The sequence below is a fragment of the Gossypium raimondii genome, chromosome 1, assembly GCF_025698545.1.
Source record: "Gossypium raimondii isolate GPD5lz chromosome 1, ASM2569854v1, whole genome shotgun sequence".
Classification (NCBI taxonomy): Eukaryota; Viridiplantae; Streptophyta; class Magnoliopsida; order Malvales; family Malvaceae; genus Gossypium; species Gossypium raimondii.
The window spans coordinates 1,617,343-1,636,413 of record NC_068565.1 but is presented as its reverse complement, the minus strand read 5'-3'; the positions used below and the strand labels follow the sequence as shown (position 1 = coordinate 1,636,413).

The window sequence follows — 19,071 nt, the reverse complement described above, 5'->3', positions numbered from 1 at the left end:
TCATCCAACTCAAGAGGCAGCCACCACCACCCAACAAAATCACCACACACACACACCCTTTCACAAAACCAAACTCTGAATCCAAAGCTTAACAAACTCTGTGTCTTTCACTGAACAAAAAAGGAAATATATTATATATAAACACTACCCCATTTCTCTACGTCTTTTCATAATATAATTCGCATTCAAGTTCCTCTCTTTGTTGTTGGGTTCTTTTTGCTTTTCACAAAAAATGGATTGTTGGTCTTCTTCTTTAACGGTGGATGAAGAGTTTGAGAAGCTCGTTATTCGTATGAACCCACCAAGGTATACCATTATTATTATTATTTTGGTGTGAATTTTTCATTTATAAAGTGGGGTTCTTTTATGTTTTTTTTTTTAAATTCATCTTTCAATGGGGGAGGAAATTTCAAGAATTTTGCCTTTGAATTTTTTGTTTTTGATGTTGGTTTTGCAGGGTTACAGTTGATAATGCAACAAGCAGGAATGCAACTTTGATTAAGGTACCGGATTGAATATTTTTACAATTTGTTGAGGATTTTTGAAAAAAAAAAGTTATGGTTTTATTGGGATTTTTTTTTTGTTTTTTTGTTTTTTGCAGGTTGATAGTGCTAATAAGAGAGGAAGCCTTTTAGAAGTGGTTCAGGTTTTAACGGATTTAGATCTTTTAATTCAACGAGCTTACATTTCTTCAGATGGGGAATGGTTCATGGATGGTTAGTCTTCTTTTGTTTGTAAACTATTGGGACTCTGTTTCTTTTTATTCTGATTGGGGATTTTTATCAAACGGTTTGTGTGCAGTGTTTCATGTCACAGATCAACATGGCAATAAGCTATCTGAAGTTGATGTTGCAGAGAAAATTCAACAGGTAATTCTTCAAAAACAAAAACCCTGAATTTTTCTTATAAAAAAATTCATCAAACTATGGATATTTGGCTGAAAATTCCATTAAAAAAGTGGTATTTTGATATTACTGAGGTTATATAGGGGAGGGGAGGGCGGGTAGGATTATCCCGAGATCAAACTCAAGACTTAAGGTCAACCGGAACTTCATTTCAACAATAGTCCTTTGCCAGGCTCGTTATGAGCCTTATTGTTGCAGCTTGTTGTGTACTTATCTGGTTGAATGCTTCCATTACTCGATACCGACCTGAGCCGAGTTTTCGAGCATAATTGCCGTCCCGTACTTAAATAGATACAATGTTGTCAGACAAAACAGGGAACAGTGTTCATTGTATGTCTGTACTATGAATGGTTTTAGCTTAAATGTTATTAATGATTGATTTGACATGTTTTCAGCAACTGGGACCGAGATCGTATAGTTTCCGGTCCTTGACAAGATCTGTGGGTGTCCAAGCTGCTTCAAAACAAACAATTATTGAACTGACAGGGAGAGACCGACCAGGTTTGTTGTCGGAGATTTTTGCTGTTCTTACCGACCTTAAATGTAATGTCGTAGCTGCTGAAGTATGGACTCATAACTCAAGAATGGCATCGGTTGTTTACATTGCTGACGAGACAACTGGATTATCGATCGACAACCCTGAAAGACTAACGAAGATCAAACAGCTTCTCCTCTATGTCCTGAAAGGGGATAGAGATAAGATGAATGCTAACACCGCTGTTTCGTTAGGATCGATGCATAAGGAAAGGAGGCTGCATCAAATGATGTATGCTGATCGTGACTATGATATGAGTGATGCTAACAGTGGATCAACAAGTGATAGGAGTAAACCGCTAGTAACCGTGGAAAATTGTGAACATAAGGGTTACACCGTTGTAAACTTGAGGTGCCCCGATCGGCCTAAGCTACTATTTGATACAGTTTGCACATTGACAGATATGCAGTATGTTGTATACCATGCGACCGTCATAGCAGAAGGACCTGAAGCTTATCAGGTTGGTCCGGTATTATGTTCTTTTGGGTAAAAGTACTATGGAGGCCTTTGTGGTAGGAGTTGGATTGAATTTTGCCTCGTCTACTCAAAAAATGGGTAAATTAATCTTTGAATGTTAGATCAAAGACCAAATTGGCCCTTTTTGTTAAAAATTTCATTCATTTTTACTTTTAAAAACTGGTTTTTGAATGTTAACATGAGGTATACGTGGCACGCCACATGTAACTGTCTAGTTATTTCGTCAGCTAAACCAGTTTTTAATAATAAAAATGGATGAAAATTTCAACAGAAAGGACTAGTTTGCTCTTTGATCTAATATACAGGGACTAATTTGCCATTTTTTTGAGTAAAAGGGGCAATATGCAATCCGAATCCTAGTATGTATAGGAGCTTTCATGATACTTTTACCGTTCATTTCGATTTAAAATCAACAATCCCAAGATAGTTAAATTCATGGATTATGATCCATTTTATTGATTGATAGGAATACTATATCCGGCACATGGATGGTTGCCCTATTAGCTCCGAAGCCGAGCAACAAAGGGTAATCCATTGTTTAGAGGCAGCTATCAAAAGACGAGCTTCCGAGGTACAAAAAACCGCGAAGTTCTGATTACTTTCGCCAATGTGTTGTCTCAATATCAATATGTTGCTTGTTTGTCATGTGCTGCAGGGCATAAGATTAGAACTTTGCAGTGACGACCGAGTCGGCCTTCTATCGGATGTGACTCGCATATTCAGAGAAAATGGTCTTTCTGTCACTCGAGCGGAGGTTAAAACAAGGGGTTCCCAAGCCGTAAACATATTTTACGTGACTGATGCATCTGGGAATCCAGTAAAAAGTGAAACAATTGAAGCAGTTCGAAAAGAGATTGGTCTTACTATACTCCACGTGAAGGACGATGCCTACTCGAAATCCCCGCTACAAGAGAGTCGGATATTCTCATTGGGAACGCTATTCAAATCTCGATCCGAAAAGATTCTTTACAACCTGGGATTGATAAAGTCATGTTCTTGAAGTGTAAATTGTTGACAAAAATCTGGATTTAGACATAGCCATTTTCAGCTTGTAAAAAAAAAAGCTCATGTAAATACATTTCTTTGGCTTCCATCTCATGGTCTTAAAGACTACTGTAAATACATATATGTTACTCTTTTTCTTTTTTTTTTTCATTTTTTTAAGAAAACAATTTTTAAAAATGGCTTTAAAAGCTTCAAATTCTGTGGTATAATTGCTTTTAGACATTGCCAACATATTCTAGAAAATGAAATGAGAGTTGCACAATGCCCTTTGGCATATCATGGTGTCAACTGCAAGCCAATCATGTGTCTTCATTAACAAATTGAGTGGAGTAATGGATATATATATATATATATGAGTAAAAGTATTATGGAGGTGTTTGTATTAAAAGTTAGTATGTATTTATTTTATTCAAAAATACTAATTTATTCTTTGATCTAATGTATGGGGGCTAATTTACCTATTTTTTAATAGAGTGAGCAAAATACAATTTGATTTTTAGTATAAAAGTCTCTCTGAATATTTATGTATGTATGTATGTATGGATAGAGATCTACTTAGTGTAAAATTAACATGTTTTTACATACTTCAACAATTTTTTCTATGATTGATATTTTAACAATCGAACCGTCATATTTCATGTATAATAAGTATTTAATGTGAATTAAAAAAATTATGAACGTGTGTAAAATTATATTTAATTTTACACATAAATAAATCCGAATCAATGTATCTAATAGTAGCCATATAATATAATATATATATATATATAAAAGAAAAAGGTGTGGTGGAAATTGAGTTGGGTTGATTATTGGGGGCTTTTTATCGTGGATGGAGTTGGTATGCAGCATGAGGTGGAGCATCATCTTCACACTCACAATCATATGCTTTATCTATCTATGACATGACTGATGAATTTAAGGTAGACTATATATCCCCCAATGATTCCTATGTATGTATGTATGTATGTATGTATCCAAATTGCATTCCACTGGGTTTTCATGGTTTGTTCTTTTAGCAAATAAACAAACGGGTGTTGACCAAGCCACTCTCATTAAGCAAAGCAAGTGAACATAAACTTTCACTAGGGATGAGCAAAACTCAGTTAATGAACAAGGGAAGATAAGGTCATGTATCTTTTTATTAACCGACTTAACCAAAAAAAACCCAACCAATCAAAGTTATTTCGGTTTCCTTTAAATCAGTTTGGCTTTTAGTTATCGTTTATGAAAAAACCAGTTTATGGTTTTAAACCGAACCGATCAACTGCATGCTCAGTCAAATTGAAGTCCATTACAACTATTCAAGGTCAAAGTGAGCCATGGGCATTCATCAAATCAAAGTTTAAAGGAAAGCTCAGTCATTTTCAATATCACAAGTTTTCAGTCAAAATCTAAAGAGCACTTTTTGAGTGTTTGATTCCTAGGTATATATATCCATACATGAGATGAAGAAAAACACTTCTCTAGTAACTCAAAATTCATTTAAACTAGAGCCTTTGTATCGCGAAAACTACTCCGAAGTTCGGGGAAAAACTTGAAACATGAACACCTAGCATCAGGTTTCAGACATTGGAAGCTCACCACAGTCACTGATAACCACCTTCTTCCTAGGGCGGTCTCCCCTATCAGTCTCTTGTGATTCAATGAGCTTAACGGTATCCATGCCTTCCAAAACCTGCCCAAATACAACATGCCTTTGATCCAGCCATGGTGTCTGCAATACATATATATTAGCATTGGAGTTATAATGCCTGTATTAAGAGCAGCTATAGATAATTTCTAATCGAAACTAATATAGCTAAAAGAAAGCATCGGGAATAGCTCCTCTCTAACTCGTTGCAACTCGTGCGCAATGGTGACAGCAACTGAAAAGTAAACATTAATTGAAACCTAAAGCATGTGATCTATTCCGAGTAAAATATCAGACATGTAACTTGAGATAGTTTAGGGTTCAACAGTACAACAATGATAAGTCCTCTTGTATAATGTAATATTTGCAATGAAATCTAATGACAGAGAATTCAATTTCCACACATGAGAGACTGGCAGCAGCACATTCACACTATCATTATAAATAGTATTAGCAATAAACTATTTGATTTTATGTTGGTGGGTAAAATGTCAAGTCTTTCACAATTTTTTGTCAACTAAAGCATCAACCATCACAAGTCATGCCAAAGACTATAATAGTATCACTTTCGATAAAAAAACTACAGCCAAACCAGTAACCGGCCAACATGAGACGCAAGAAAAACTACAATGATAACATTAAAACCCAAAAACACTAGCAATGATGTTTAACTGAACAAGGAATCAACATACCTTGACAGTGCAAATGAAAAATTGGCTGCCATTGGTGTTGGGGCCAGCATTTGCCATACTAACGACACCTGGTCCAGCATGAGATACTGCAGGACATTCTATGTATCAGAAATATGCAGGAAGCGTGCATTAAAGACATAAATTTGGAAGCATTGTTCACTAGTTTCTGACAAACTAAAAGTTTGATTAACAGCATACTGGATAACCTGAGCTTGCTAGCTCAGGTCTTCAATGAAAGGGAAAAAGGATCAAAAGATAATAAGTTAATAGGTTAGATTATCCCGAAAAAGAATCCTGCACTACCACCATCTTGCTAAAACATGGATGTGCTAATCAACACTTCTATATTTGATACAAATAATAACAATCGACTTACGCTTGAAGTTTTCATCTTTGAAGGTACGACCATATATGCTTTTGCCTCCGGTTCCCTGCAAAATAATTCAAAATCATTGCTTCTTCAAGCATTTGGAAGCTGATAAATGCCTACATTCTATACCGACTCAGAAGGTCAAACAATAATGCCTCATTGCATAAGAAAACGGCAAGCAAACAGAAGGAGCATTTTCTTGGAAGATATAAATATACTTTTTAAAGAATCCGACAAGGAAATTGCTGACATTCAATATACAATAAAGATGAAAAGGAATTAAGAGAAAGAAAATTCTATGCAACTGAGACAAAGAACGGACAAAGAAAAAAAACTATATTAATAAAACAGATTGGTCTTCGATGCATGACTTTGTGTTGAAGCAAACATTATTGACGGAAACCTAAGTTCACCATAGCGGAGACGCAATGGCCATTAAGGTGGATTAGTCTCCAAATATGTTTAAGACCGCCACATGAAATATAATTTATATACATTAAACATGGAGATTATGCCTGCTAGACTAAGTAATGAATCGACCAAATTTCATTTTTGTTTGTCAACAATGTTCAATATGATCGAGAAAGTAAAGGCCGCATTTTTTTGAAACATTATCGGGTTCCATGCCACCAATACTACGAATGTGATTAGCAAAGCTTTCGTATATCGAGCACGAATATACTCACATTTCCTTTATCAAAATCTCCTCCTTGAATCATGAAATCTTTAATGACACGATGAAAAGCCGAACCTTTATACCCGAAACCCTTTTCGCCTAAACCAAAGAACACCCACAAGATCACAAAAAAAACTAAAAATCAGTACACCAATTCTTTATCTATGTTAAAACCAAAATCAAAACAAAATTTCAAACCAGTGCAAAGGGCTCGGAAATTTTCAGTAGTTTGAGGCACATCATCACCGTACAATCCAATCACAATTTTCCCAGCTAGTTTACCCACTGGGTTCCCGATACTTACATCGAAAAACACCTTATTTGTTATTTTCGATTGAATAGGTGCTACCTACAAAAACTCAAAAATCAAAAAGAAAATGATCAATACAAAATACTCCCAAAATCCCAAAAACCCAAAACCCAGAAAAAACCCTAACCTCAGCAGTGGCCCGAACACTGCGGCGAACACGGTGATTATTGGTCTGGGGTGAGTTAAAACGGGGAAAACGAAATGACCCAGAGAAGGAACTCGATGAAGATGAAATCTTGGGGGAAAGTGAGAGTGTTCGAGGGAAGTTAAAGGAATTACAGGATGTGGAAATGGGTTGGTTCTTGGGAGGGGTTCTTGGAGATGAAAGAAGACCCACATTTGACTGCAAAGAAGGTGAAAAAATGAGAACGTTAATGAAGAAGAAAATGATTAGAGATATATAACAAGTAAAGAGAAGTTAAAAAGGGGGAAATACAGTAATATATACCAGTGTTGTTAAAGAAGACGCCATGGGAGAGAATCTTGGAGCTTGAAGGGTATATTGCAAAATGGGGGAATATGCTAAAATGAGAAATGAAGGGTTGAAATCACTATGAATTTATCCACCGTGTGGGCTTTGTTTTTATAGGACAACATGAAGATGACCGAGTACTCGCAAGGTAACAGTTATGGATAGTGGAGAGCATGAGACGGTTAAAACTGATTTAACTGATTCATCAATTCCGTTAAAACTACTGCTTTAGCTGACTATAATTTTAACCGTTATCTAAGGTATAATTTTTCTTTAAAGCTGGAATGGTATTTGATATTTTAAGACAACGTGGATTCGAGTATGCTGAAACGCATTATTCTCTTATCTAATCATATTAAAGTTTAATTTTTTAATTATTTTGTAAACATTTTAAAAATAAATAAAATAATCAAAATTTATCAATTTGTGAATGTTAAGGGTTCAATTTATTGAATTTTTTATAATTTAAATTAAAATGATAAATTTTGTAAACATTGAGGGCTAAATTTATTGGATTTTTTATATTTAGTATCAATTTGATAAAATATGCAAACATTAAAAGCTAAATTTATTATTAGACCAATAAAAACGTCCACGTCAACACTTTCGTCAAATTTCAAACCGCTGGTAATGTTCAGTGACCAAAAAATTTGATTTTGAATAGTTTACTAGCTAAATCGGAAAAATTAAAAATTGGCTGATAAAATTCAATAACCAAAATAAAATGTAGACAATAATTTAGTGACAATTTCTATACTTTACTCTTATTTTTAGTTTTTTTTTTTTTACAATACTCTTATTTTTAATATAGTGGCCACACTTTACTCTCATTTTAAATATATTAATTAATTTACCAAAATATATATTTTTGTAATTAGGGATAAAAATAAAGTGTTTGAGATTGAATTCAAATTCTCATAGGTATAATATAATGTTCTTGTTACTAAATTAAAAGTTATTAGCATAAAAATACATTTTCACTTACATTATTTTTGGGAACAATGTTTACTCTCCCTATTCATAAGTACAAAACATAGTGTTAACATTTTTTTTATAATGAAATTTGTACAAATATTACGGACAAAAGTCAATTGAATTCTAACTCAATTGACATGGACATTATTACTAATATAAGAGGACAGTATAATTATGGTTTTAATCTCTCTACTATGTCGAAATCTCAAATCTCGACATAGTAGAGGGACGAAAACGAGAATTAAACCGGTTTAAAGGCATTTATTCATCAAGAGTACACTGCATGAGATCAGTGGATGACATTCATTCTGCTTGGTAATTTGATACCTGCTCTTCTCAAAAGTTTGCTTGAAGCTTCTTTTGCTAATGATATAACTTCCTCCTGAAACAACACAATATATCCGATTAGATTAGTTTCACATTGTTGTTACGGTTGAAAAAGTACTTTTAAGAAGTGCGTTTGAAAAGCTAACTTGGGGTATGCTTAGAAGTACTTAGAAGTACTTTTCAACTAAACCAACTTTTCAAGCTATAAAAAATGCTAAACATGTAGTTTTTTCGAAGTCAAACTAAAAAGTTTACCATGGTAATAATAAACAGTAAACAATATCAAGCAGAAATTAGAAGAGAAGGAACAGATAATAAATAATAATACCTCATCTACATTTAAGATCTTCTTATCTCTCATAATCCACCGACCATTGCACATTACAGAGACAATGTTCTCAGTTCGCATGCAATATACAAGGTTGGAGATACTGCAAAATATTAAAGAAATTAATTCAGCATCCAAAAAAAGAATCATTACAGAGGCTAGTGTTTCTGTTTTCATCTTGTTTTTTTTTTATCATGTGAATGGTTTTCTTACTCACCAATCATGAATAGGAACCATAGACCATGAGAAAGGGTTGATAACAACCATGTCAGCCTACCAAATAAGCAACACAAACAGCAGTCAGTTTGAATGTTCTGACACATTGTGATGAAATGGATACTTAGTGATGGCAAAAGGCTTGAAATACCAGGCATAAGTTGGTCATGGGGGGAACTGTACCTTGATAGTATATGTAATTAGGAAATATTTCAATGAGGAACTCATATGGGATAATCAAGTTGGTATTCATTCTACGGTGTCTGCATTGCATTCCATGAGTCCTAAATATATATTAAGCATTTGACTGAGTTGGTGTCACGAGTCAACCGGATACCAACTCAGTTGGGAAATGATGAAAATACCCTTACTTTATAAAGTAAATTGTATTATTTTAAGATGTTTTGTCATTTTATATAGAAAAATATACACATATAACAGGATTTAAAACCAAGCCTTTATAGCAGCATTTGTACTTTACAGTTTAACCAAAACTCATTTATATCAAGTATTTTATAAATATATTTGTTACATAATTCTATTTTTACCCAAGCTAGTATGTATTATTTGCTTGGCTGGTGATTTTGCTATTTTCTTCCAGAAGCAAAAAAGCAAGAAGTTTATTTGGATACTAGAGTAAATAAAATAATTGGAAAGATTATATACAAAATTATATCATTTATATGACCAAATTCGTATTTCTACTTTTTCATAGCATGAATATGTTATATTTTAGTACTATATTTTACTTATCTGCCCATTTAAATCAATTATGATGTTGTTTTAAAACATTTACTTTTTCTCTTTTTAGCAATCATTCAAAAAGCAAAAGCAAATAACAGAAGGGCAATTAAAATAGTCTGACCTTTTTACCAATCTCAAGCGACCCTATTTCATTGTCCCAGAGTACTGATTTTGCACCATTAATTGTCACCATTTTGAGAAGTGTTTCAGCAGGGAAGGCTGTGGGATCAGTTGTTCCGTTTTCATGCACTTCCCGTCCTTTGTTAATCAGAGAAGCTAGGTACATCTCATCAACTACAAGGAAGAAGGTTCAGACTGTAAATAGAAATTGAAATCAACAAGCTTCTTGCATATGACATGACTGAGATAACAGTATAACCATTTTATGTTGTAGTAACAAGAAGGCTATGAGAAGCAGACGATAAATGCTAACACTCGGTTTCCTTACGCCTTACGGTTCAGCAAATTTTGGAAGCAAATAACGTCTATCCGACAAATTTTGGCCTATGAAATGCATTCACATACAGCAAACTTTTATGATTAATGGTCAATTTACCATTGAGGTTGAAAAGTGTTTTTTAAAAGATAAAATATCCATTTTAAACATTATGTTGTAAGGTAGAATATATGTTCGACTTCTTTAACGAGGATAAGAAAGTGATAACCAAAAGCACTTTTGCAAAGCCAAAAGCTAAAATTTTTAGCTTGGGTTAAAATCCCAGTTTAAAAACATTATTTGGTTTGAAAAGTAGCTTATTTACCATTGTTTTTGGTTTAAAATCATGATTTTAAAGTAACTTTCAGCATTAAGGCTTCCCTTACCATTGAGATTGAAAAGTGCTTGTTAACCCAAAATATGATTTTAAGCCAAAAACAATGGTAAACATGCTACTTTTCAAACCAAACAAATGTTTTTAAACCGGGATTTTAACCCAAGCCAAAAATTTTAGCTTTCAGCTCTGCAAAAGTGCTTTTGGTTGAAACCACTTTCTTATCCTCGTTAAAGAAGTCCGACATATGTTCTACTTTACAACATAATTTCTAAATTCTAAAATGAACATTTTACTTTCAAAATCACTTTTTGACAGCAATGGTAAACACTGTCAAACTTTTCAAAAATACTTTTCTACGTCACTTTTCAAAAGCACTTCTCAATCTCACTGGTAAACTGACCCTAGGAAAAGGGACTCCTTGGTCTAGTACAGCAAAAGCACACACAAACCTATTAAGCACAATGGTATTTTCAAATATGCAGTAAATGCAGGAAGAAACCATGTTTAAGAGATCAAACCTACCAATGCTCATTCTATTATTAGATGGTGCCCCATCTGTGCCCAAGGAGACAGTGATGCCAGCGTTGAGCATCTCCCTTATTCGTGCAAATCCGAGCATTCGCATAGCAGAAGCAGCACAGTGAGATACTTTGACCCCAGATCTTGAAAGAAAACCAATCTGAATAACATGATGGGAAAAAACTATGTACTTATCGATTACAAAGTAAACATCAAACACTTATCGAAGTTCAGTTTAGCACATTATCTGGTAAAATGGTAAGAAATTATGCATAGCAATTGAATTGTAGTTCAATTAAGCGTTAACACAAGTATTTCAGCAGCTCACCTCAGTATCATTTACACAAACTGTATGAGCTGCCAATAAGTTTTCTTGCAAGAAGTCTATCTTGTCCAAAAATGTAACTGTCCCATGATCGGCTTTTCGGGTTTCCATCACAACTTGGTTCTCATAGGGTATCTCTGCAACATGCTAAACCAAGGAAGATTATCCGAATCTACCATAAAAATAAACAAACTTCACCCCTCCAACATCCTCGTTTAGCCCGGTTTTTGCACACAGCATAAAAAAAGATAGAGAAAGAGAGGTAGAGATTTAAGTACCATATGGATGCCAGTTTTTAATTCTCTAGCGGCATCTCTGGTTTCAAGCAGTAAACGATCAGTAGAGTTCATAACTGTCCTAATTCCAAGCCATATCCTTATACGGCCATCTGCTGTATTATTGTGCTTCTCGTAAAGCTTCTTTTGAGACTGCCAAATTGAAGGAGCTTTGGTCATTCAACAGGAAATTTTGAATACAATAATAGAACATTAATGATTGCAAATGAAATAGTAATCAAATTAAGCCCAACCCCAATAACGGTACTTGTTCAATGGCAAAACTTGTGTGTTTCGAGTTAATTGGCCTGATGTTCAAGTTTAAACCTTGAGTTTGTAACCCGTTTCTCCTTCTTAAGGGTGCACTTGAGCCAAGCTGAGCCTAAATATTGATAAGCTTGAGCTCAAACTTGACTCGAAATTTGGAGCTTGAATCTATTTCTAAGCTCAAGCATGGCTCAAGATATAATCAAACTACTCAAGCTCAAACTCAATTAAGCTCGTTTATCAATTTTCATACTCAAACTTGAAGTTCAGCTCAATAATTAAGTTTAGGGCTAATGACATAATTAAGGGCAATAATGTAATGTTATAATCGAAAAATATTTTTATATATTAAAAATGAAAAGTTCGATCAGGCTGGTGAGCTCTTCGAGCGGAGTATTGCTAAGCTCAAATTCGGCTCAACCAATAGCTCAAGCTGCTCGAGCTCAACTCAGTAGTTACCAAATCGTTCAATTTTTTCTTTGAAGTAAACACGAGTAGTTTGCAAACATCAGTGTCTCATTTACAATACTACTCATTCCGCCGTTGCCGTTGTAATGTAATTTCTTACCAGTAAAAAAGGAAAAAATATTAAGCCCAACCTGAAGACATTCATCCGTTGTTCGAATCCCCCACGATGGCGGTAAACCATCACCGGAGTCCATGACTGAATCCGTTAAGCAAGCTCGCAATCCCAGCAACTCAACGGCTCTGGCCATTCCAGTCACGTGCTGCCCTCCAGCTTCAGCGAAGCACGTGACCTGTTCCAAAAATTATAACCAAAAAAATTCCCGGGAAAAAAAGCAAGACCATGAAATTAACATTCAATAAGAACAAAAAAAAAACCAATCCGAACAAAAAGGAAATGCTTACACCAGAGTGAATAAGTTCGACTCCGCAAAGTAAAGTAGAGATGTAAGAGTCTTCTTCGGTCATGTTGGACTCGTACGGCCAGATCCGATGGTGAAGCCACGTCATTAGATCAACGTCGTCGGCGATTCCTCTACCGAGCTGCTGCGAAGTGTGAACGTGTGTGTTGATGAATCCTACATCGACAACGCCCAAATGAATGGATAAATTCCTTGTTGATTTCTTATAAATAAAGCAGAAATTCTAAAGAAGGGAATACCTGGAAGCAATATTTGACCGTGGAGGTCGAGGATGTGGTGAGCGACATGGGAGAATTGTTGAAGAATATCGGGAGATTGACCGATGGCTTTGATTTTGTCTTTGTCGATGAAAACAGCTCCGTTTTGAAAGACTCGGCAATCAGAATCCATTGTGACGACCACCGCGTTGTGGAGTATCATGGTCGACGACTCTGAGACTGATCCGCCGCTGCTGATAGTTTCCATCCGTCGTTTTCTTCTTGCTTTGGCTTTGGCTTAAGCAAATGGTGAGCTTGTGCTCAGAGTTTTGACTCTTTGTAGTAGTTTACTGTTTACTTCGGGGATAAGTACCGTTATCTAGGTGAAATTATGTTAATAGTCCCTGTATTATGCGTAAATCATGGATTTAGTTTCTGTATATTATAATAGTGTTAATTGAGAAATCTTTACCTAAATTCCACCTTAACATGAACAAGACTAGACTCAAATTGTAAAACGAACAACCCATATAATATTAAAACCCATTTTAGTACCCATTTTATCATGACAAAATTGTTGAGTGAGACTAAAAAGGAGGAAATCTTAAATTTAGCATATCATATTAGGATTTAGGATTTTGTTCTAAAAGTATGGTTATTTGAATCGGGCCGGATTGATTGGTTAAATAGTTTAGACTAGAAATCTGTTGAGATATTGATTCGAAAAAGACATTAGACTACTAGTTGATTCAAGAATCAAGTTAAAACCAATTGAATTGAATTTTTTATCTTGTAATATATTTTAATATTTTTTAATAATTTATACAATCAAATAAAAAACCGATCAAACCGATATATTTACCAGTTTTGAAAATCTTCCTAAAAGTGAGTACAATAAGTATAAATGTTACAATTGAGTACAATAGCTAGCAATCACCGATGCTTATTGTATCAATGAATGTAACAGTTGAATTTCGAGATGTCTTGAAAAAAGCATAAATATAAATTTAGTCCCTAATATTTATTTTATTAATTTGTTTTTTATTCTTTTCTGGGGTTATTTTAACCATTAACCTTTAAATTTTAGTTAAAGTATTTTCTTTTATAAGCAAAAACTAACTGAAATGTTAAATTTTAATGATTTTGACATGACAACTCGTATGGTAGTCTACGATACTTCATTACTAAATTGAATAATTTAAAAAAATTTAAGAACTTTTAAAAATTTTGTTGAATTTTAAATATTTTAAAATTTTAAAATTTGTATGAATTATATGTGGACTACCACGTGAGTGGCTACATCGATATTATTTGAATTTTAATAATTCAATCAGTTTTCCCATCCAAAAAATACAATTTAACTAAAATTTGAAGGTTAAAGACTAAAATGATATATTAAAAACATTAGGGTTAAAATTTATCATTATACCAAAAAATTATAGGTAAAAATTATAGGTAAAATTATAGGTATAAATTTTGGAAGGTTATTTGATGCAATCCCGCGTGTGTTAATCATCAAGCTCCTTTTATTGAAAGCTTTTGGCTTAAATGACATTTGGTCCCTAAATTTTGTACTTTTTTTAAGTTGATACTTATGATTTTTTTGTCTCAACTTGATATTTAGATTTTCATTCCGTCAACTAAAGTGGTATTCTTTTTAACACCGTTTAATGATGGGACACGTGGTATTTTTAGATTGTGACACGTGATGATGATGGTGTCATAATTTGATATTTAAAAAAAGAAATAATAAAAATAAAATAATTAAAAATATTAAAAACTTTTTTAATCCTCTTCATCTCTCTTCGCCAATTTGTTGTCAATTTTATCATCAATGTCGGATTATGACGTCATCTCCGGCAAACCTCTCATTTCAAGAAAATAACAGTGTTTTCATTGTAACACTAAGGTGGATAAGATCTTAAAACTAGAAAAGGGAAAAAAAATCACAAGTTATCTTCAGAAAATTGAGCTCTCCTTGATGATCCTCGTGACAACAAAGGAAACATTCTTCGGCGTCTTCTCCAACAACTTTATAATTTTTGTATTTTTAAATTTTAATATTTTTATTTTATAAAATTTTTGCTTTTTATAATTTTAGATATTTTTAATAATTTTTTAAAGGAAACCAAATTATGACATCAACCATTTCACGTGTCACAACACATAGTAGTGCCATGTGTTTCCTATTTAATGTCGTTACAATAAAAGATTATAATTCTTGGCGAAATGAAAATCGAGATACCAAGTTAGGACAAAAAATTATAAGTACCAACATGGAGGAAAATACAAAATTTAGGGACCAACTATATATTTAAACCAAAACTTTTCTTTCTTTATTTTTATTTTTTGAAATTCTATCTTTTAATTATTATTCTCAATTAACCCAGTATAAGTGAGCACATGTGTGTCTCTAGAAGCTGCTAATTTTGAAATTTGGAAGAAAAATCATTGGCAAAACTATGAAAACAAGAAGTTTGTTTTTGTTTTTATTGAAAATTATGTTATAAATATATGTCCGAATAATTATAAAATAAAATAAAATAAATATAAATATAAATCAGAAATAGACGAAAATTAAAATATAATTGGACAAAATTTAACTATAGCAATTGGACATAGTAGAGTCTAATATTTAGAGATTCATGTATGATAATTTCAGTTAAGTGAGTCCGATAATGATGACATTGCCAATTTGAGAAGGTTTTCACTTCCTTAGAATCTTTGAACATAATATTTTTGTTTAAATCTACTAGCATTTGTCTAAACTCTTTTTTCAGGGCATGATATTTTTGTCAAAATTCATCCAAATTTTGGATACATAACACGACCCTTAAACAAGTCAATCGACCAAGCAAGGCGAAGTAAATCTTGAGGTAAGGTATCACTATTTTAATGAAGGATTCATTGATTAAAGTGGTTGACTTCTCGAGTTCCTTTCTACACGTGGTGTAATCATATGATAAATATTTTTCATATACGCTAATTAAAAAAAAAAGAATATAGCAACATCTAGTCTTTGAACTTGACAACTTTTTTTCAACTTAACCATGAATTTTGAAAAAAAAAATCCCTAAGTTTTTTCAAAAAAGTTAATTAAATCCCTTAAATTTTTGGGTAAACTATACCCAATGTCACTAAATTTTACTAAGCTTACATTTTGGCTACTCAACTTCAAAAAGTTACAAAATTGCCACTGAATTATTCGAAAGTTTTCATTTAAGTCACTAGCTATTAAAACCATAGTTGTATGACCTTCTTTATTTGCACCGCCTACACCAATCGAAAATTCTCCTTCTCCTTCTCCTTATTTTTCATAATTCAATTTTTTCATGAAACAATTTTGAACGTCTCAAATCTGTGAATCAAAATTCAAATAACTTTCTTCTCCGGTCTCCAACACTTACTGTCGGATCAAATGTATATTTTTCTACTTATTGATGATTACTAATCCATCATACCAATTTTCGAATAGGCAATAAAAGCTCGCTAGTAAAACTTTAATTTAAAAAAAATTAATAACCCAACAATTTAAATAAAAATTATCCAACAATTTCTAACATTTTTTAAACTAATAGTTTAGTTTTGGTAACATTGTCGGTGGCAGGCCAAAGCAATTTGTAGCCGACATGGCCACTATTACATGTTTTTTTATTCAACAACGTGGCACTATTACATATTACAAGGAAGATATTTAAAGGCCATTTATTTGGTACCCCTGTATGACCCTCATCTTATAATTAACCACATCAAGGGGTACACGTGTGCCATTAATTGGTAAATTTTATTTCACCTAATTTGGAACCATCCGAAAAAAATATCTTAAGTTTTGATTAGGGTAAATTACACCATTAGTCATTAAACTATAAGTAGGTTTTAGTTTTGGTCGCTTAATTATAAAAAGTTATAATTTGGTCATTGAATAATTCAAAAGTTTTCAATTAAGTCACTAACTTATTCAAACGTTTTTATTTAAGTCACTGAGTTGTTACTTTTTTTTTAAAGTTCCTCTAGCGAGTTCCAAGCGACGATTCAGCGATCGGTACGATGGATCAATACCCATCGACGAGTAGAAGAATATACCTTAAATCCAAGACGATCTGACAGTCAGCATCGAAGATTAAAGGAAAATGTTATTTGAATTTTGGTTCGCAAATTTGTGATGTTCAAAGTTGTCTAATAAAAAAATGAATTGTAGAAGAGAAGGGAAAATAGAGCTTTAAATTGGTGCAGGTAGTGCGAACAGAGAAAGCCGTATAGCATCAATTTTAACAGCATAGTGACTTAAATGAAAACTTTCGAATAGTTCAATGACCAATTTGTAACTTTTTAGTCAAGTGACCAAAACAAAAACTTACCCATAATTTAATGACTAATGGTGTAGTTTATCCTAATAATAATAATTATATTATGGCACACTTACTATATGAAAAAAAGAATTAATATATTTATAAAAATTGATAATAAATTAAATGTGACTTTTGTTGAAATGTCGAATACGCGAAAGTAAATTTTATTGTGTATTGAGTTCAAATATTATCATATGCATATGTTTTCTTGGATTTTATATTAAAATGACAAAAAATTCTTTTGGTAATTTAACAACCGAGTTGAATTATGAGAGACACCAACTCAATAATAATAATGATACTTTTATATTCGATATTCAAGAATCACATTAAATTTTGATTATTGTATATGATATATTCCTAATATTTGAAATGAAAACTTTACTTAAAAAGGGTACTAAATTTGTGGTAAAAGTACCATAAAGGCCCTTGTAGTTAGAGTTACATTGCATTTCGTCCCCTTTACTAAAAAAAGGGTAAATTAGTCATTGTACGTTAGATCAAATAGCAGACTAGTCCTTTCTATTAAAATATTAAAATATTCAATAGAAGAACCAATTTGCTATTTGAAATAATGTATATTGATTAATTTGCCCATTTTTTAAGTAAAGAAGAAAGAACACAATTCAACTATTAGTACAAGGACCTTTATGATATTTTTACCAATTTCTTTGTGCTTGATCTAACTGTTTGTAAGTTGAATATTAATTTCTTATAAGGTTGTTAAAAATCATTTAATAGATCATCCAAGTTGTGTATGTGTATTCCATGTGGGATGCATGAATATGGATGGTGGCATTTTAAAAACAAAAGTTATTGTGATTTGATACATTATATATATATAATTCCATGAAACCAAATTTATCCATTTCACACCATAGGTAGTCCACTTTGACCATTTAAAAGAAATTATAGATTTAAGATAGTGTGAAATGTAAATTTTTTTTCTAAATTTTAATATGTTATATGTATTATTATTATTATTATTATTATTATTATTATTATTTTGGTTAGAATATATACTAAATTTCTATATTTTTATAAATTTAGAATTTAATCTCTGTATTTTTATTTTTAGGAATTTAGTTTTTTATTTTCAAATTTCAAAATTCAAGTTTAATTGTTAGCACTGTTAAAATTATTTTGTTAAATTGATTCATTCTGACGTCGCTTTTTAAGTTACACTCTACCAAGTGAGTGTATATATTTATTTTAAAATGTCACACCAAAAATTTAACAAACAAAAAATTAATCTGGGACTAAATTTCTAAGAATAAAATTATAAAGACTAAATTTTAAAATTGTTAATAGTATAGGGACCTATACAAATTTTAGATGTGACAACCCACGTAACAATTCGTGTGTACTTCATGCTATTTTTTGAAAGTTTGTGAACTTTTAAATTTTTTTTTTAATTTTAAATTTTTTTTGACATGAAAAATAAGATAAATAATGTCATACTAGCATTACTAGCATGAAATGCATGTGAACTGCTATGAGCTGCCACGCCAATATCATGTAAAAATTAATGTTTTAGTTGGCATTTCTATTTAAATAATAATTTCGCTCTTTTTAAAAAGTTAAAAGCTAAATTTAGCTTGAAAATAATAAGAACCAAATTGATAGAAAATATAAACGCTAACAACTAAATTTATCATTATATATATTTTTATACATACTTCTTTAAACTTCAATGTGGTAATTAATTTAAGTTGTTAAATTAATTTAAAGTCTAGGTACATGGTTAAAGACCAAACTAATTGGCAAAATAACCACCAAAACTAGCTCATCAACAATTTCAGCCCTATTTAGAAATA

At 32.3% G+C, this 19,071-nt stretch overlaps 3 protein-coding genes across 3 annotated transcripts; 1 reads left to right on the top strand and 2 right to left on the bottom strand.

Annotated features, from left to right (window-relative positions):
- On the top strand, positions 1–3,054 carry LOC105774495 (ACT domain-containing protein ACR4). The gene is made up of 7 exons (XM_012597005.2): positions 1–306; positions 458–503; positions 602–716; positions 802–869; positions 1,301–1,900; positions 2,384–2,488; positions 2,573–3,054. The coding sequence occupies exons 1-7, from the start codon at positions 233–235 to the stop codon at positions 2,915–2,917; spliced, it is 1,353 nt and encodes a 450-aa protein (XP_012452459.1). The 5' UTR covers positions 1–232; the 3' UTR covers positions 2,918–3,054.
- Positions 3,055–4,263: 1,209 nt separating this feature from the next.
- On the bottom strand, positions 4,264–7,211 carry LOC105774479 (photosynthetic NDH subunit of lumenal location 5, chloroplastic). The gene is made up of 7 exons (XM_012596986.2): positions 7,049–7,211; positions 6,728–6,943; positions 6,489–6,639; positions 6,301–6,389; positions 5,621–5,675; positions 5,245–5,330; positions 4,264–4,636 (listed from the first exon to the last, which is right to left on the bottom strand). The coding sequence occupies exons 1-7, from the start codon at positions 7,070–7,072 to the stop codon at positions 4,478–4,480; spliced, it is 780 nt and encodes a 259-aa protein (XP_012452440.1). The 5' UTR covers positions 7,073–7,211; the 3' UTR covers positions 4,264–4,477.
- Positions 7,212–7,990: 779 nt separating this feature from the next.
- On the bottom strand, positions 7,991–13,245 carry LOC105774465 (uncharacterized). The gene is made up of 10 exons (XM_012596975.2): positions 12,948–13,245; positions 12,692–12,864; positions 12,421–12,579; positions 11,558–11,707; positions 11,283–11,426; positions 10,958–11,114; positions 9,784–9,956; positions 8,920–8,975; positions 8,703–8,805; positions 7,991–8,429 (listed from the first exon to the last, which is right to left on the bottom strand). Exons 1-10 carry the CDS (start codon positions 13,171–13,173, stop codon positions 8,337–8,339), a joined length of 1,434 nt encoding a protein of 477 aa, XP_012452429.1. The 5' UTR covers positions 13,174–13,245; the 3' UTR covers positions 7,991–8,336.
- Positions 13,246–19,071: the final 5,826 nt, after the last annotated feature.